This window comes from Cydia strobilella, chromosome 3 (genome assembly GCF_947568885.1).
Source record: "Cydia strobilella chromosome 3, ilCydStro3.1, whole genome shotgun sequence".
Taxonomy (NCBI): Eukaryota; Metazoa; Arthropoda; class Insecta; order Lepidoptera; family Tortricidae; genus Cydia; species Cydia strobilella.
In genome coordinates, this window is record NC_086043.1 from 18,630,279 (window position 1) to 18,649,726 (window position 19,448).

At 36.6% G+C, this 19,448-nt stretch overlaps 1 protein-coding gene and 1 long non-coding RNA gene across 2 annotated transcripts in view; both read left to right on the forward strand.

The window, feature by feature from the left end:
• Positions 1 to 19,448, forward strand: part of LOC134756052 (uncharacterized) — a 297,991-nt gene that overhangs the window by 221,555 nt on the left and 56,988 nt on the right. The window lies entirely within an intron of this gene.
• LOC134756047 (tyrosine-protein kinase Drl) overlaps positions 6,185 to 19,448 on the forward strand; it is a 70,252-nt gene continuing 56,988 nt past the window's right edge. Inside the window, exon 1 of the mRNA XM_063692830.1 lies at positions 6,185 to 6,625. Within this exon, the coding sequence (XP_063548900.1) occupies positions 6,517 to 6,625 (109 nt within the window). The 5' untranslated portion in view covers positions 6,185 to 6,516. The remainder of the gene's footprint in view (positions 6,626 to 19,448) is intronic.

A 19,448-nucleotide genomic window follows, 5' to 3' on the forward strand; every position in this document is an offset into this window, starting at 1 on the left:
GAATGACATCTACATTCTGATGTCAGTGTACGTTTGAATTGGCCTGTGAGACTCCATTTTCTAGCACAAACAGTGCATGAGCATGAGCAGCGGTCACGATAGCCGCACGCCGCGTTGTGTGTTAATATGTCGCGCGAGGGACTGAAAATACCACGATAATATGTGAGTGAAGGGGCCCACTGACTATTAGTCCGCCGGACGATATAGGCTTGTCAGTTAAAATAAAAAAATTCCGAATCCGAACAACTGACAGGCCGATATCGTCCGGCGGACTGATAGTCATTGGGCCTCTTTAAACCGTAAAATTAGCTTAGTCATCATTCGAACAGGAATCTCTTTTATTGAATCGTCTCGGTACTAACTAAGCAAACCAAGTCACTTCGATACCTAGCTCCGTTGTTTGTGATCTTAGAGTTACAAGATTGTTATAAGGGTTTGTGAGCGCTTGTCGAAACTGTTTCTGATTATGACTTGCGCAAATGTACCGTATATATCAATGTATAAAGGATGACTCACGTTAGACCGGGCCGTGTCCGGGCCGGAGCTTCCGGCGCTTACTTTTCTATGACATGACAGGTGATCACGTGATGCTTTCCATAGAAAACGAAGCGCCGGAAGCTCCGGCCCGGACACGGCCCGGTCTAACGTGAGTCATCCTTAAGTACTCACGAGCGAGGGATATTTAGTGTTAGTAAGAACTCCAGTCTTTCAAGTCAAAATTTTATTGTCAGCCGAAACTGTGTCAAAACCGAACCTTTGGTTTTAGTACCGTTTTGTACAAAAAATCCGGTTTCGATGGGACAATAACATTTGTTTCGCCTTTTTGCTACCTTAAGCTTTTCCTGGTTTGTCACTAGTAAAAAAAAGTTTTAAATCTTTTAAGCACAAAAACAAGTGAACTGATTGGAAATACAATTAAACCATAGGTACGTTCATCAATCCATCATTGAATATTTAAATACTATCACAACTTCACAGACTCCACAATTTTGAGCCCGATACGATTTAAATAATTTTATATGGTTTTCACCTTACTTTAATAAGAGATTCAATCAGCGTTAGCATAGAGTAATATAATTATGATCAAATCTGTGGCGTTAGCGACTTATGCTGATTAGTGCTGGCGATATGCAATCGGGGTGCCTAGCTAAGATGCCAATCGTTTGCGTTACCACAACGAAACGCTATCTGTCTCTCTATCGCACTGATATGTATAAGAGTGATTGAGAGACAGATAGGACAGGTTTGTCACTAGTAAAAAAAAGTTTTAAATCTTTTAAGCACAAAAACAAGTGAACTGATTGGAAATACAATTAAACCATAGGTACGTTCATCAATCCATCATTGAATATTTAAATACTATCACAACTTCACAGACTCCACAATTTTGAGCCCGATACGATTTAAATAATTTTATATGGTTTTCACCTTACTTTAATAAGAGATTCAATCAGCGTTAGCATAGAGTAATATAATTATGATCAAATCTGTGGCGTTAGCGACTTATGCTGATTAGTGCTGGCGATATGCAATCGGGGTGCCTAGCTAAGATGCCAATCGTTTGCGTTACCACAACGAAACGCTATCTGTCTCTCTATCGCACTGATATGTATAAGAGTGATTGAGAGACAGATAGGTGTCGTCTCATAAGACACTTCGCTCGCACTTATTGGTGCGCGTTAAATTATTGATACGTCTATGGGGATATTAAGGATCACGCTAGAACGGACCGGGTCCGAGCCGAGACGCACGACATTTCGTTTTCTATAGATCGCATCACGTGATTACCAATCACTCGTCATTGAAAATGAAGTGTCGGACGGCTCAGAACGGCCACGCACCGTTCTAACTTGATCGTCAACTCGACTCAAGGTCATATTAAAAATTGTTATATCCGAATCAGACTCTTGAACCGTAAAAAACATAAAAGTGGTGAAAAACTAGCATAAGTTTATTTGTGACTGTCGAATAAATTCCGATAATTTTCGCTGGTATGGCGCCCGTTTTGTTCGGCGTTGCAGACAATAACATTGATTGGATTCGAATACGAAAATCGTAGTGTATTTTAATTGGTCTGTGTATAACTAGCAGGTGATAAGATTTGAAAATAATAACATTTGTTTGAATGATATGCACAATTTAATATATCTACAGAACTATATTTTAGTTTTGAATCCTGTTAAAATATAAACACAGAACAGTAAAATTGCGCTAACCAAATTTGACATGATAAAAATATTTGAATGATTTTTCACTTCTATAGAATCTTACGATGTTGGGCGTATTCAACCATCTACACCTGCTTATTCCAAAAATATAAGCAAAACTTAATAGGAAAAAAATAGAAAAGCAGTTTTGAACGACGTTTAAACCTTTTTTTATACATTAATGTATATATAACTAAAAATTATTTAAATTAAACGCTAATTTTAATCTTTACATTAAACTATATGTATACTCGTAAATGAACTAAATTAGTCTATACCTTCACGTTGAAGGTTTTCTTCCAAGCTAAAATAAGAATATATATTTAAATATAGAAAAAATGCAAGAAAAGTTTGCAAGCGCATAGCTCGCGTTTTTCGAGCATTTTCCGCGAGAGCGCGCTTCGAGCATTTCTCGCGCGAGAAGGCATTGCTTACACTGACGTAGAATATGTGAGGTGTAGTCGGCGTCATGTCTGAGTGGGAAATCGGGTGCTTTTGGTGCAAATTTTACACATTTCTTTGTAGGTAACCAAAGTCAATTTACAATTTTTTGCAGATTTTATGGAATTTACTACATTCTGTCTATAAAGTCTTGGTACTCTCATAATTTCAAAGTTTTTAGCATAAAAAAAGTGAAAACCATTTTTCAACCGTTCACTAAAGCATAGTTAACTTTTAACACTAATTCCTAACTTTACATTCAATAGTATACTCGTTAAGGAACTAAATTAGCATAACACAAAGGTTGAGGTTTGCAAGCTACCCGACCCGTTTGGAATAAAAAAAAAAATAAGAAAAAGACAAATGCAGGGTAAGCTTGCAAGTGTGTAGCTCGCGATTTTCCGATTTTTGCTTACACTGACCTACGATCCAATTTGAGCAATGCTTATAAGATGTCACACCGATACGATACCGATCTGTCAGTATCAAAAGTGACGTTTTTTGATTGAAGAAATGTCACTTTTGACACTGCAACATCGGTATCGTACCGCTGTGACTTCTTATAAGCATTGTTCTAATCGGGCCGGTAGAATATGACAATGTGAGGTGTTGTTGGCGTCATATCGGGGCGGAACAAAATATCGGTTTATGGTATAAATTTTACACCTATTTTTTTGTAGGTAACAAAAGTGGATATTACAAAACGAATTCGTATTTTTTTAAGACTGGCCTACAGTCTTACCTAAACGGCGCGATTCGGGAAATGAATTGAGATTCACTAGATATGAAATAGTAAAGATATGTGTCGTCCCACGGGTCAAGGTATCTTATGGCGGTTGGCGCTTACGCTATTATTAACGCCGCTCCAATTAATATTGGATGCGCCGCTTACGTCGTATAACGCCGCAATAATTTGTGGCGCTATGCGACGTAAGCGCCAGCCGCCATAAGGTACCTTTTGCCGTGGAACGTCACATATCTTTACTATGTCATATTTAGTGAATCTCTAATTCATTTCCCGAATCGCGCCGTTTTTGTCTTGTTTAAGCAGACAAACATTTTGATCAAAACGCATCTTGATTTTGGTAGAGCAAATGGTAGTAGTAGTAGCAAAGATAGATATAACTCCGTAATAGATGGATACAGTCTAAGCAAAAAACGTGCCTCGAAAATCAAGAAAATTTGATTCTCGATCAGATGGCGCCACTAGTTTTGGCCTACACTCGTATAGAGGGCGTTGACTGTTTCGTTTGTTATTTATAATTTTAACGCATACCAGTGAAAGAACATGGGTCAAAATCATATAAAAATAATTAATGCAAATAAAAAAATCATTTATCCATATTTAAATACATTTTATCGTATTTTTATAAATATTTATTTTTAGTTTTAAAGTGTGTCGACAGATGGCAGTGATTTTACTGGGGTTACAAAATTTACTATGACAGTACCGCTCTAGTATAAGTTACTCTATGGTAGTAGTAAATAAACGTAAGTTTGTACGCGATTAAGTCCCTTGTTAGTTTTAAAATTTTGAGTTAAAATCGTGTTAGTTTAAATCAGTATAGAGCAAATAGTGTTGTGTGGAATTTATACTTATTTGTATTCCGACTTAAAAAGTTGTATCTAACAACTTTAAAAGAAAAATGAAAGTATGTAAGTGTCAGCGTCACTGGGCAAGAAGTCAAAAAGTAAAACATTTGAAAAGAACTCTTCCACGACTTTGCCGTATTCGTGTAAAAAATAAAACAGTGCAGCCCTAAAGGATTTACCTGCTCGTCGCAGCCCTAAAGGCATTTCCTGGCCGTCGATCTACCACTATATACTTCTATTTTCATATTTTACAGGTAGCAACAGAAATTGCTAAGCGGGTAGGGTAATCAAAATGGTCTACTACAACCTTCCAGGAAAGGTGGTCAAAGTTTTATTTCTGACTAATAAGTTATAGGTAACTTGTGTTTAATTCATTGTTTTTTAAACTGATTTCACAAATAGTAATTAATTATTGGCTTTCTTTCAAAAGTTAATCAAACTAAAGAAAAATTCTGAACAAAACAGTATACTCAACTTATTTTGATCGTTTAGATTATTAAATTTCCTAAGGTCGAGGACGAGGTCTAATTACCTACCTAAATGATGAAGTTGTAATCAGATATTTTTGAACACCTCTCGCTCGCCTACCTATTTCTGCTGGTGACGTTCGGATTCAGACTGCACCAGCATTACTGCAGCAGTATTGCAGCGCGAAATTACTGACGACTGCATTACTGCCGCGAATGTCAAAAATCCGGGTATCAACATCGATATTGACATTTGCGGCAGTAATGCAGTCGACAGTAATGCCGCGCTGCAATAGTGCTGCAGTCGACTAATAGTAATAGTGCAGTCTGAATCCGAACGATACCTTAACAGTCTTTGATACAGGTGCAGCATTTAGCAGTTCTTATTAAGCACACCATCCATCAGTGCCACGTATTACTTATGCATTCGCCACCGGCCGGTAATCCAGCGCGGCGGGAAGTAATGTTTTATTGTACTTTATTTAGATAATTAGTTATCGGCGTGAGGTATTTTTGAAGCCACCTTTGGCATGTTTGAATTGTTTGCTTAACCCTTAAATGCCAATTTTTTTGCCTGAAAATAATATACGTAATTGTTTGCTGATTATGGGAAAAATAGTAAAAAAATATAACATCGATTTTCACTGAAAAATGAGTGTTAGAAGTTGCATAGGCTAAATCATATTTATGTAAATATATAATTTTCAGTAAGAGATATATGGAAAATCTTACTGCCATCAGGAAGGTACACTATTTGTGATACAGCTATGATAAAGTTTTTCAATATAAAATAATTACAAGCCCCGAAAAAAGACGTCCAGAATCACATTCTTTTTAAATTTGCCGACATTTTGTCTTAAAACGAATGTAATGTTTATAAATAAAAATATTGCGTTAATTTAATTTTGAATAACTATTTATCACTTTTTAGTAAGTTAATTAGGACAGTCACGGATTAAAATTAAACGAATAGACACAATTTTAAGACTAAATCAGATTTGGTTCAAGCTTTAATAGGTATATTTCTAGCGAATATTCAGTCTAAAAAGTTTGTATGTTACATCAACATCGTATTTACACATGATAGTAATAATTAGTCTCCTAGAGCCCCTAGAGTAATGTAATTAGGATGCAGCAAATTGCCCTTTTCAACCCTATTAGTCATCTAATGCAAAATATTGAAGCGCAGAAACAAATCTATTTATCGCCACTCTTACTCTGTCACGCTAAATAAACCCAACAGTATCTGTATAGAAAATAGAGTTTAATTTTATTAGTACTCACCAAGCGGGCGTAATGCAAAACGGAAACTCCCTTAAGAGACAAACTCAATTAATTCCCTTTAAAACACAAGTCGCTTTCAATGAAAGCCTGAAAATTTAAACATTTTCTGATACAGCTCTAAAAGCTTCACATACATCGCTTTCTTTCCTACCATCTTTTCTTTTAAATTATGAACAAAAGCAGCAATGTACATAATACGAGTCCTTGTTCAAACTGCGAGAGGGTTGTACAGTGCGCATGACAGTAAGTAACTTGTTGGCTCGGAAAGCGTTTCAAAGCGGCAGTGCGGCGTCCGACGTCCTCAGCGTATCCCGCTGGGGTTTACCGCTCCCAGACTAAGTTTCCGTTACGAAAAATCCGCGAAGAGGGTTCGAATTTTGAATTCGAAATGGATTAGGCGTGTTTTGTTTTTCATTGACTTTTCTGTCATGTTGGAAGCGGGGTTTTACGAAATATGGATACAACGTGACTTTAAAGAAATTAAGATTGATTTTGATGGAATTATTGAACTGTAAGTGTTTGTGATGGCGTTGAAGAGACTTGTTATCGCCTGGGCGGTCTGGCTGGCGTTGCCATTGGCAACGGGCCATCTTAACGTGCTCATCAGCCAGGCTGAAGTGATGAAATTGCTCGGTGAGTCTGATTAGAAACTGCACTTGTCTAAGTCTTGAGACTTGGCAAGTTTTCGGCGTTGTTCATCTTAACTATGTGATGAAACTATGTTGTTGAAAATGAACCTTCAGTGAGAGTACATAAACTACCTAGGTATTAGAAGAATAATTTCAAGGTATTGGTAGGTTTAAGTTGTACCGTATAGGTGTTGTAGATAGCTCAAAAATGTAATTAAGAACTAAGTTACAACTATATTTATATATTTTTATATATTCACACGTGGTTTTTGCCTACCCTTCAAACCAAACCGTGGCCACCTTTTTTTTTAACGTTGTGGTAATGCTGTTACGCATACCTACCTACCTAGACCTAAAGAGACCTAGAGAGGCGTCGGGGGTTATGTGGGACTCCCATCTCCCATTCCTTTCTCTTAGCGAGAGAAAGGGGAGAAGTCCTACCCACTAAACCCACATCGGTTTTACCCGTATTGCCGTATGGGAAAACCGTGGCCACCTGCGGTATTACCAAACCAAGTTTTAATTATTTTGTTCTACCTATGTGATACGGATAAAATTGAAATTGACAATGTCATAACGACACCAAGGGTCGGTTGCACCAAACTGTTTGTCATCGTTAAAGAGTTCGCTAAGTTTCATAGTAAACCGCCGCGGCGCGCCGGCTGACGTTGATCAGTCTGTCAAGTGCGGATGGTGCAACTAGCACTAAGAAATGACTGCGGTTTTGGTAATGACAAAACCTCTTGCTCCTTTAAAGAACAATATAAAAAATACTTGATCCCTCCACTTACTCACCTATTTAACATCTGCTTTTCTACTGGCGTATGTTCATCACACAAATAAATGCCCTTACCGGGATTCGAACCCAGGATCATCGGCTTTACAGGCAGGGTCACTACCCACTAGTCCAGACCGGTCGTCGAATCGATATGTTTCTGACAAAATTATATTTGTTGTAAATTAAGGTGGGGTGAAATATTTACCAAAGGGGTGTCGACACTGTCGGAAGTACACAAAATAATGGACAGGTAAGGTTATTGCTGAAAATAAATATCTAGTTTTAATTATGTGACTTTTTTATCTACTTTAGCACTACCATCTGTCAATGAAATGACTGATCAGCCAAAAATAAAACAATAGACTTTTCAGAATAACTTATACAATTCATTGTTGATTTTTTAATAGTGTGACTGGTATAATTACAATACCAACATTATTTAGTGTAATTCTAAAATAAACTTGAAGTGGTAACAGTAAGTACCTACGTATGTTCGGGTCAAATCTTGCTATCTAAATTAGACCCACTTTCCATTATTCGATTGATCTGAAACTTCATATACATACTACATATATTATGTAAGGTTTTGCCGAGGTTTTCCCGAGGGGCTACAGTATGGGGTTCTTCAAAAAAGGAGTGTACAGGTTTTTAAAGGGTCGGCAACGCTCATGTAATATCTCTGGTGTTGCAGGCGTCCATAGGCTTCGGTGAATGCTTACCATCAGGCGGGCCGTATGCTTGTTTGCCACCGTCGTGGTATTAAAAAAAAGGTGGGTGACGACATCTTGATGGTAACGGGTGAGCAAAGTCAAAGAGGTACCTCCATTTTATAATTAGAGCAATCATAGATATATTCATAATAAGTTGTTGCGTTGAGTCTGCTAAAAAGGATATCACCAATGTTGCCTCTTTTCTGGAAATACCCTTTTATTTTACATCAAATTGCGACTCATATCATTCGTACAATTACTTTTACGTATCGCTAAGCAAAGTCGTTCCATATATTAAATTTGCGACGTGACGACATTTCACAATCAGAACATTGATATTTCTCGTATTTAATATGTATTTATTTAGGTACATACGATCTGATACATGTCATATGTAGAGATAACAACGTGAGCTACCAACTAGGTATAGTTTGCATCTTCTCAAATGATTTTTACGTCTAAGACCCTAATCTGTTAAACAAAAGCCATTGTTGATTTTGTGTGAGCGGTCGGCCATTGTGTGGCATTGTTAGACACAATGGCACGCGCCGTGGATCGCGCTCAAAGACAATGGCACACAATAGCCGACCGCTCGCACAAAAGGACAAGGGATTTTGTTTAACAGATTAAGGTATAAAACTCCCGTGAGACTCAAACATATTAAATCCTATCATATTAGGTCCTCGTAAATTGGACCGAAACATGTCGAGCTATTCGACTTAATAATACGTGAGTGACCCGGTTTAAAATAATCTAATAGATTAAGGTATTAGACGTAAAAATCATTTGAGAAAATTTGTACTATAACCTCTTTAAATTTTGTATAATTTTATTGGTTACTCTTTATAAAGTAAAGAAAGTGGAAATAGAGAGTTTACTCTCCAGGCGGGTGTTGTTCCTGGGGACCGAAGTTTACTAAGATTTGAGAGAAGTTGTATATACTTATAGTAACAGACATTCGTAATTCCGTAAGCGCGATGTAGAAAGTGCTAACGCCATCTATTAGAATATTGTGGCACGACGTTGGCAGTGGCAGAGGAAACGCCGCAATTCTATTTACGCGTTTTGATCCGCTTCTATAAAACGTTATTCCAGATTCATCATATGCGCTATTATATAGAAATAGCTTCTGCCCGCGACTTCGTCTGCGTGGGAAGATGATGATGTTTGAGAAAAACGATCCATGTCCTCTGGCCTCAAGCTATCTACATACCAAATTTCATCTTAATCAGTTCGGCGGTTTAAGCGGGAAGAGGTAAAAGACAGACAGATACTTCTTGACGACCGGCGTAACCAGTCGGTAGTGACCCTGCCTATGAAGCCCATGGTCCTGGATTCGAATTGCATTGTATTTTTTTTTTATGAAATAGGAGGCAAACGAGCAGACGGATCACCTGATTTATTTGTGTGTTGAGCACAGGTAGGTATTTGTTCCTGAGTCATGGGTGTTTCCTATGTATTTAAGTATTTGTATATTATATATATCACCTGAGTACCTACACCACAACACAAGCCTTCTTGAGCTTACTGCGGGGCTTAGTGAATTTGTGTAAGAATGTCCTATGATATTTATTTATTTTTAAACATTTATAATATCAGTAAGGCCACCAGAGTGCAGGACTAGCCTTTTTAGCAAACCATAGAGTAACTTATACATACTGTACCTTTAACAGGTTTTTGGCAAGTTTTCGGAGATAATAAAATATGACATTAATGCATCAAGGCGGTTTGCTTACAGAGGACCTACCGGTAAACACGAATCCGAAAATTCGCTATCTGCCTCTTTATCGCTCGAATATGCAAGAGTGACAGAGATGTTAGATAAAGAAATTTTCTTGTTTCACGATAAACCCTCAGATTGTGGTTGTGGCGCCCTGGCGCCCCCTACGCAGCGTTTCGCGTAATATTCCCTATTAAGATCACAATATTATATCAAACCACCAAATTGCTATACATTAATTATCAAACCAGAACACCATGACACAGTTTAGGTATAATCACATTAAAACAACAAAGACAAATTACGTGTTATCAAAATGGATCGAATTCCTGTGCTAATGGAGCCTGAAAGCGATACTATTGATACTATTAGAGGACGCATTGTCGAAAAGGCTTTTGTATAACCGGTTTTTATGGGTAAATAACAAAATGATTCCCTTTTTTTATAAACGAGAAATATTAATAGATATTCGTTGAAAATAAAATGTACCGAATATACTTTTATAAAAAAAAACCGGCCAAGTGCGAGTCGGACTCGCCCACCGAGGGTTCCGTACTTTTTAGTATTTGTTGTTATAACGGCAACAGAAATACATCACCTGTGAAAATTTCAACTGTCTAGTTATCACGGTTCGTGAGATACAGCCTGGTGACAGACAGACGGACAAACGAACAGCGGAGTCTTAGTAATAGGGTCCCGTTTTTAGCCTTTGGGTACGGAACCCTTAAAAAGAACCGACATCATCATCATCTCACGCTGATGAAGTCGCGGGCAAAAGCTACTGTTACACATGAGGTCACATTTGGATTGACAATGCACCAGCGTTACTGTGCAGAATTGCTGCCAACTGCATGCGGCAGGAAATGTCATAATCATAACCAAACCCCGTTATCAATATGGCAATTCATTGAAAATTAGGGTTACTTACTTACTGCTGTGGCGCGACGACCCGAAGTGGATCCTGGCCTCCGACACCAAAGACCGCCATGCTACTCTGTCCAAAGCCGTCTGGAGGGCGTGCTGGAGTACCAAGTGGCCGGAAAATTTGGGTTGGCAAATCTATATTTCACAGGGAACCCTAATATCACAGTTTGTACCTAACATGGCCCAAGTAAAATATTACAATAATAATTTTACCAAGAAATAATATCCATTAATTCACAACATAATTATTTAATACCGAATAATATTCATTTAATACCGAATTCCCAACCCCCGCTTAAGTGATTTTTTTTTCTGATTTAAAACATTTGTAAATATAACACATACACATACTCATATTTGTGTTTGTGGACATTATCGTGTGAAGCATAGACAATCTTTTGTTTTGGAAGTTGGTTCAAGTGCCTACTTATTTTTACACCTTTCTCTTTAATTATAAGGTCTTAATGAGAAATTCTCAGCATTGTGTTTGTTGCGAAAAGGAATGCTCGAGGAAATATCAACTATAGAACTAACACAACCAATTAACAATGAAAATATCATCCAATCACTTATTTCCTGGTTGATCGGTAAATGACATATCAACTTGTTTCCAATTTCCTCCAAAATATTCCTATACCGCATTGCGATTGACTTGCGTCACCTCCGCACAAAACCTCTCACAACTGTTGATACGCCACAAAGGCATTGACGACCCCTGCCTTCGAAGATCAAAAAATGTAATTATCTACCCCTGATCTACCCTCAACCATTTATATTTGTACTACAAATTCGACGTATGTGAGTGCGTGTCCGTTTATTGAGACGGCACGGGAAAGTATAAGAGCTCTTTCCCACTGGCGTCCAATTTATTGCAGTTACGGTTTTCTGCAGGATCCCGTTTTTAGTAGTACCTATGCGTGCAGTATCCCGCAAACAGAATGCTCGTGTGAAGGTTACTATATGAGCATTATGAGCACGTATACTACTAAAACGGGATCCTGCAGAAAACCGTAACTGCAATAAATTGGACGCCAGTGGGAAAGAGCTCTAAGACTATATTTTTCCGTTAATACTTTAAGACACCATCGTTAGCTTTTCATGTTACTACACATTTCTTTCATCTTATTTTATCTTTTAAACAAGTTATTAATGTGACTACCAATGACGAACATTTTATGTCTATTTCAACGGGTTTATCTCAACATTGAGGGTATTTAAGAATCTCTTATTCCAAATTTAACTAGAAAAACAAATGAAAGTAGGTACCTAATCTTAATACAAAAAGCTAGAAAACAACTGATTTATCGTTACAATTCAACTCTTAAGTCTATTTACTTCCAGCACTAACCATTCACTTTCCCAACTATGAATTCGCTTTCCAACATGTAACTTTCGCCATCCAACAATGGAAACAATCATAGTGCACCCGCCACTACTTTATTACTTTAGGGAGTACCTACTGTCAGATCTGAATTAAAATCTTATTAGAGATAAAAGAAACGCCACTGTGCAATGCATACGGAATTGAGACATAAAACAAGCTGTCAGATAAGTGCAGTGGCTGAATAATGGTCAGTGCATGATGGTATGAAGGCTGCATAGTTGTGATATTGTTGGATATCTAGAAATGCGGGGACGTGAGCTACATGCGAAAGATACTCGTGGTAGTGTAATCGGGCTTTTGTTTGAGAAACATATACAACTTCCTTGTAGGTACATATATTATATAAGGACTTTTTGACAGACAAAATCAGGGGGGTGTCACTGCGCAGTTTAGGTCTATTTGGCCGGCGCACCGCCCGGGCAGGTGTATGGCAGTGGGCTGCCGCTCGCGCAAAATTGAAAATACGCAATGGCTTCGAAACCTAAATCGCGATCTAATCTGTATAAAAGATAATGTTCTGGTTACGGAAGAACAAGGAAGCAGAAAAATCATTTTTTTTAATTCCGGACTATATTGACCGACATATTTTCGAAGGAATAAGCACTTCTGTGGCATACATACTTCCGTGAGAATCAGACATACTATCTCCGGCTAAAAATTTTATGTTTACAGAATCAACGTTTGTAATTTCTACATATTTATCTTAAAAATAATAAATCAGTAGGTATAGGTACAAAAACTTGTCAAGTAACAACCCCGTGTCGACACTCGCAGCTCGGTCATAAAACTGCGGCGCACAAAGAAGATTCACGGTTCGTGCGCGGTTATAAGTTTCAATTTTTCTTGCAGGCGGCGAGTGTAGGTATAATTTTGTACCTAAATCTGGCTTTTGTGAAGGAGTGAATTTTCTGTACGGTAGTACTATTAGTTATTCTGTGACAAAATGTCTGTAGGAAACCAATCAATTATATATTTGTTATATTCGTACTCTCTAAGAAAGGTTATACTTTGTCAAATCAAAATGGGACCGATTTGGACGACATTTATTCTTGAGTTATTTCAAATAATAAAAATAATTCTTGTAAATAGGTACTCGTTTGCTTTTAGAACATCCTCCGCTATAGTGAGTATAATTAATTATTTAGTTAACTTCGGTATTTAGTAGACAAAATACGAGTAGGTAGCATAGGTAACTAGTGAGACGTTGTGACTGTAACCTACCTGTAAATAAGGATAACTAGAATATTCGACCTGTATTTTGAACGTAGAAAATACTTCCACTTATAATTTACTACTAAAACATGACTAAAACTAAATAGGTATCTTACGTGTTTGTTATTTGTATAGTTACCGAGCCATATTTAATAATGAACACTTTACTATTCAAACAGTTATTTCGAGAAACGATTCGCTTAAAACCCTTCTCAATAAGTCTGTAATAATGCTTTTATATATTCCAACTCACAACTTCTTATTGAAACCAAATAAATTACTTCAATAAACTATTACTTTTATAGAACGACAGTTCAACGTACACTCGATTAGACAAGTACATAAATCATTTTAACGACAAATGACAGTCGTATGTGTCAAAAATAATAGACTGGAGCGACATCTGTCGTGCGGGGAATTAATGACAGTTCAAACATCAATTTGGGAGTCTTATCGTATGGTTGCAGCGGTGGGGTGTCAATGTATGGTCGACGTCAAAGATGTGTAACAAATTTAAACCATATTCCTTTGTGATAAGGTTTAAAATATGTGGATATCTTTAAAGGCGTTCGTATGGGGTTATTTTGCGATTTTTGTAGTGGAGTTTAGGGTAATGGTGGAATAAATGGGGTGATTCGGAGCGCTGAAGAATGGCAAAGTTGTGTCTTCATTTTAAATGTGTGGGGTGCCGTGATTACACACGTGGTATCGTATAATTAGATCTCAATTATTCTGGTTGCCAAACAAAGTGATGACTAAATGGAGTTGTATTTATTGTTGTAATATACATACAAAACCTACTGGTGTAGGATTATTGATGAAAAGGCCTTGAGTAGGTAGGTTTTGCTGTATCGGTATTCCAGTTGCAGACTTAATACTTTCCTATTTCAATTCGAGTCTTATTGTCTTCCTATATATGTACAGCATCAACAGGAGACAAACTTCATAAGCTATACAAAAATTTCTCACGACTTGCTACCACTAAGCTTTTCGGGCACTAAGCAAAAGTTCATTTTGTGTCGCTCTTTATAAAAAGGGTGTTTTGTTTTAATGGGAGTATAATAATAATAATACTCTATAATAGTACAATAAACTTCACGATGTAAAGCGCCAATCATCATTATCATATACATCACATCACTGCTCTAAACTAGTGATGGGAAATTGCCGAGAATATTTCCGATTGAGAGAATATTCTCGGAAATGTTGCGGAAACATTTCCGAAACTGGCAATTTATCTAAAAGCGCGTGTTTTTTGTATAGAAACTAGATTTTTTCTAATGATGAAATATTTTAGAAATACAAGGTTCCTTATCCTTACGTTGAAACCGGGATCATTTCACTTGAATTTCATGAATTTTTCGTAAATTTCCATAAATTGCCGTAAAATTCTCATAAATTGCAGGGAAATTTCCTTGGTAATTTATGTTTTATTTTGGAAATATGGTGTATAAATAACATTTCTATATGTTGTTTCTCGCAAAAAAAATGCTTAAAAATGCATTTTAGTGATTGACATATATTTAAGTGCTAGTTTTGTTAAATCAAATTATAACTGCATGTGAACGCATCAATTAGTCCCCTCGATGAGACTGGTTTCTTCGAAAGTTCATTGTTGAGGTCACACAATATCCCTACAGTTACCTACTAACTCTTTTTTTGGTACAATAGTGGTACCGTCAAAAGGGCATAACTGCCGTAAGTTTCTTTAGAACATACGCTCTTCTTGTACACACGTTTCCTTAGATTTTTTTAAGATTCTTAAATTTTATACAAATACATATAAGAAAGCAAAACAAATAAAGTTTAGCTAGAAAAATAATGAAAAACTCTAGGAAGCTGTTGATTCAGGTTCATAATCTCTTAAGACTTTCGGTTCGATTATCTCCCAAAGTATTTATTTAAGCAAGAAATGATCTTAAATACCTTGAAATCATTTTTAAAACCCTATTGAATGATGGGGCACAAATTTATGTACGTTAATTTTTCTATTAAATTAAAATTTTCAAAATATTCCTATCCCTACCTTAGAAACCCTTTTAGGTATGTATTATATTTTCCATTTGTAATATTACTAAGTAACTCTTTTGACAGCTCTACTGACTAAGAAAAGTGCAATATAATTATCAAAAAAATGTAAATTTCCCTATTTTTCACGTCAGGAGAATATTGCGGAAATATTCTCAGTAAATTACGTTACCGAAAGTTTCCCATAAAGGAAACTTTCCGCTCGCCCATCACTACGCTAGACACAGGTATTCCTCAAGGATCTCCACATTAACCGATAGTACGCTGTCTTCTAATGGTCCCCTGCGATATTGATCAGATCGTCGGTCCTTCATTACCTTTTTTTAATTACACCATATTACTTCTGAAACGACCATCTTATTCTGGCGTGAGTTTTCCACGGTTCATAAACCAGACATCCGTATGAGTACCGTACTTAGACCGTTTTGTTCATGATAACGTTTGCCTCCCCTTTTCACTCAGAATCTAAAGGACACACGTGGTAAAATGTTATGAATAAAATACGCTATTTTGTATGAGCGTTGCTGTTAAAGTGATAATATCAATAAAACGTACGTGAAGTCGGTTTATGGCGTAGTTTATGGCAGGCTTAGTGCGATTTGTAAGGTTAAGGTGCTAAAAGGGCGTACTTGTAATAAATATGTATAGTTACAATTGGGGAAGAAAGGGTCCCATGGTTTCTTAGACTTATAGATGCACGAGACGACTCTACCATCCTTGTCCCTTGGGCGAACGTCGAACTATCTACATAACAGGTATCTTCTCGTACAAAATATAAAAATCACATAAAGTACTCTAAATCGGGAGTAGTTAAACGAAAAATTATTGATTGTTTTTTTTTGATAGGATCCTTTTCATAAATTTCGTTGAATTAAAATTGGATTTTTTCGTAAAAAGCGTGTACCAGGGCCAGATTTTTTATTACTAATAATAAAATTACAAAAAATTGGGGTAAAATTCTATGGAAGTGCTGAAGGGAATATATTTTTAGAAATAAGTGGAATTTCTCTTTACACTTTACAGACGAAGAAAAAATAATAAGCTATTTAATTTAAAAAGAAAGAAGGTAAAGATTTTAGGTTTCAAACGGTCCCCGACTATTACTATTATTATATACTAGGTTTTCTACAAACTAAGACTGTCTTGCAAATCATTTAAAATAAAAAACATCACGTGCCCTTTAGGCCCGTCTGTTATGTGGGTCTTGTACTTATGTACTATCTACGATCATATTGAACTATTTAAAAACAAACAACAACACAAAAGCAGAAGTTCACAGGCTCCGTGTTCTAACGAAGACGCATGCCGTCCATTTGTGCCCGTTTGCTATGTAATGTGGGTCACTGAGCTGTTGTACATGGTAATGAGGGATGACGACTCCTTTCGCTATTTAGGTCCTGTACCTTATGTAATATCTACGTACCTATTGAACTATTTAAAAACAAACAAAAGCACAATAGAAGTTCACAGGCTCCGTATTCTAAATTCTAACGAAGACGCATGCCGTCCATTTGTGCCCGTCTGCTATGTAATGTGGGTCACTGAGCTGTTGTACATGGTAATGAGGGATAACGACCCCTTTCGCTATTTAGGTCCTGTACCTTATGTAATATCTACGTACCTATTGAACTATTTAAAAACAAACAAAGGCACAATAGAAGTTCACAGGCTCCGTATTCTAACGAAGACGCATGCCGTCCATTTGTGCCCGTCTGCTATGTAATGTGGGTCACTGAGTTGTTGTACATGGTAATGAGGGATAACGACCCCTTTCGCTATTTAGGTCCCGTACCTTATGTAATATCTACGTACCTATTGAACTATTTAAAAACAAACAAAAGCACAATAGAAGTTCTCAGGCTCCGTGTTCTAACGAAGACGTATGCCGTCCATTTGTGCTCGTCTGCTATGTGGGTCACTGAGCTGTTGTGTTATGGTAATGAGGGATGACGACTCCCTTCGCTATTTAGGTCTTGGGATTTATGGACTTTATACTGTGAAATGTGGCTATAAACAATGATATCAGATATAACAATACATACTGTGAGAGGAAGGAGTAAACTCGGGAGTTAAAAAATATCTCAAATGTTTTGAGCGTTACATTAAGAACATATTATATATATTAATAACGGCCCCGTTATTAATATATATAATATGTCCGTGTCTCACGGAAGTTTTGTTATTAAGAAATTCATAAACAATTCAAAAGGTAATCACGGTCTATATCCCGGTCAATATAAGTCTAGTTAAACTAACCGTGAATCATTCAAAACTCTTGTAAATTGATGAAATGTAAGACGTTGTTATCTAAAGACAATTTTTAATAGCAGAAGTGCCATATTGATAATTGAAAAAGTGGTGTTTTTTGGCTGCGTAAGTCACAAATTAAGGTACCTACATAGAATATTAAGTAGTCAGTTCTTTAAGTATTTATATTAGATCATTTATTTCTTGATAAATATACATAATATGAATATTATCTCAACAGTTTTATACCACCTTCCTAAAACCCATAGACCATAGATAATTTAGTTTCAACAAAAATAACATGTTATAAATATACTAGAAAAGTTACAAATGGAGCTGGTATAACATGTCATAATAAATAACTTAAATGACAAAATGACACTCGGGACCCGTTTGTCAAAATAAGGGCGCTGAGCGCTGAGCACCATTAACGTAACAAACTTTTACAAATTGGCGTTTAAAACGCATCAGTCAGTGTTACCATGATGAACAACTCACCAAACCGTCACGTGAGTTGCTATGGTACTTAAGTATAACAATCGCTTTTAAAACTTAAGAGTCTGGCACTCGAACTAACCAGTCATGACAGTCATCCAACTAGTACTTAACGAATACTCAGTCTTATTATGTAAACTCAATAAGCTTACGAACACCAGAAAAGTATATACTTAAATGAGAAACTAATTCAGATGTGTGCATTATTTCTAAGTCACGAGTCACAACGGCTAAAATTATTTCATTTAGAATAGAATAGAATATAATAAGATTTTATTCGTAAGCACAAACAAACAAGACATTACATAATATAAAAGAAAACATAAAATAAGATTAAAGTGCCACGAAATGGCCTCATCTCAGCATGTTGCTGGTGACTTCCAGCGCTGATCTTCCGATGAGACCATCAGGTGTGAAAAATCACGGAAGGTAACAGACAAGAAAAAAATATACATACAATAACATACAATGAACAAATAATTAAATAAGAAAAAGGTACAAAGGCAAATTTACATAGATCATATACCTCACCATTCGATTCACCCGCACCATCCCTATAATAATACTTTAATATCCAATGATCTGTCCATCTCGCATTGAATCATAGTTGCCTGCATAGGTCTCTGCATTTTGTTGTTTTACTAACACGGATTTCCCGTGCACCGTTCGACTCACCCGTGCTCAACTCGCTATAGGAATACTAAAATGTCCATAGCATTCACTCTGTCTCGCGTTGCATTATAATTACCTAGATAATATGTTCGTGTTATATTTTTCAGTTAGTTACACGGGTTAGGTACACGGCTGTGTCTGACTGCTCGACTCACTCGTCTAGCTACATGAATAACTCTGATGTCCAACCATTCCGTCTCGCGTTGCATTATAATTGGCTAGATCTGCTCCTGTCATTTTTCACGTGACACTGTCGAGAACCCGTGGTAATACATCACTTATGATGGATGGTTCTGATATTAAAGAACTTATATATTCCTGGATATTTATGGGCTTTAAGTGTGAAATCGGGGCACATGACGGTGGATACGTTTAGGTGAAGGTAACTGAGTGCATAAATACAAAAAAGGAACTCGAAAAAATGTTTAAATAAAAATATTAATTTTATCTTTTTATATTGCTGCCAATAAACTACAGTAAGTAAGTTCAATGTACTTTGGTGTCAATGTAATCATAAATCCATTGTTTGCATACTTTTTATAGATACTTAACTAATTTTTCCTACTTAACACAAGAAAGTTCGTAAATATAATAATGTGACGTTTTCAATCAAAAGGTACCACATTGGCTCTTACCATAAGGACGAAAATTGCTTGT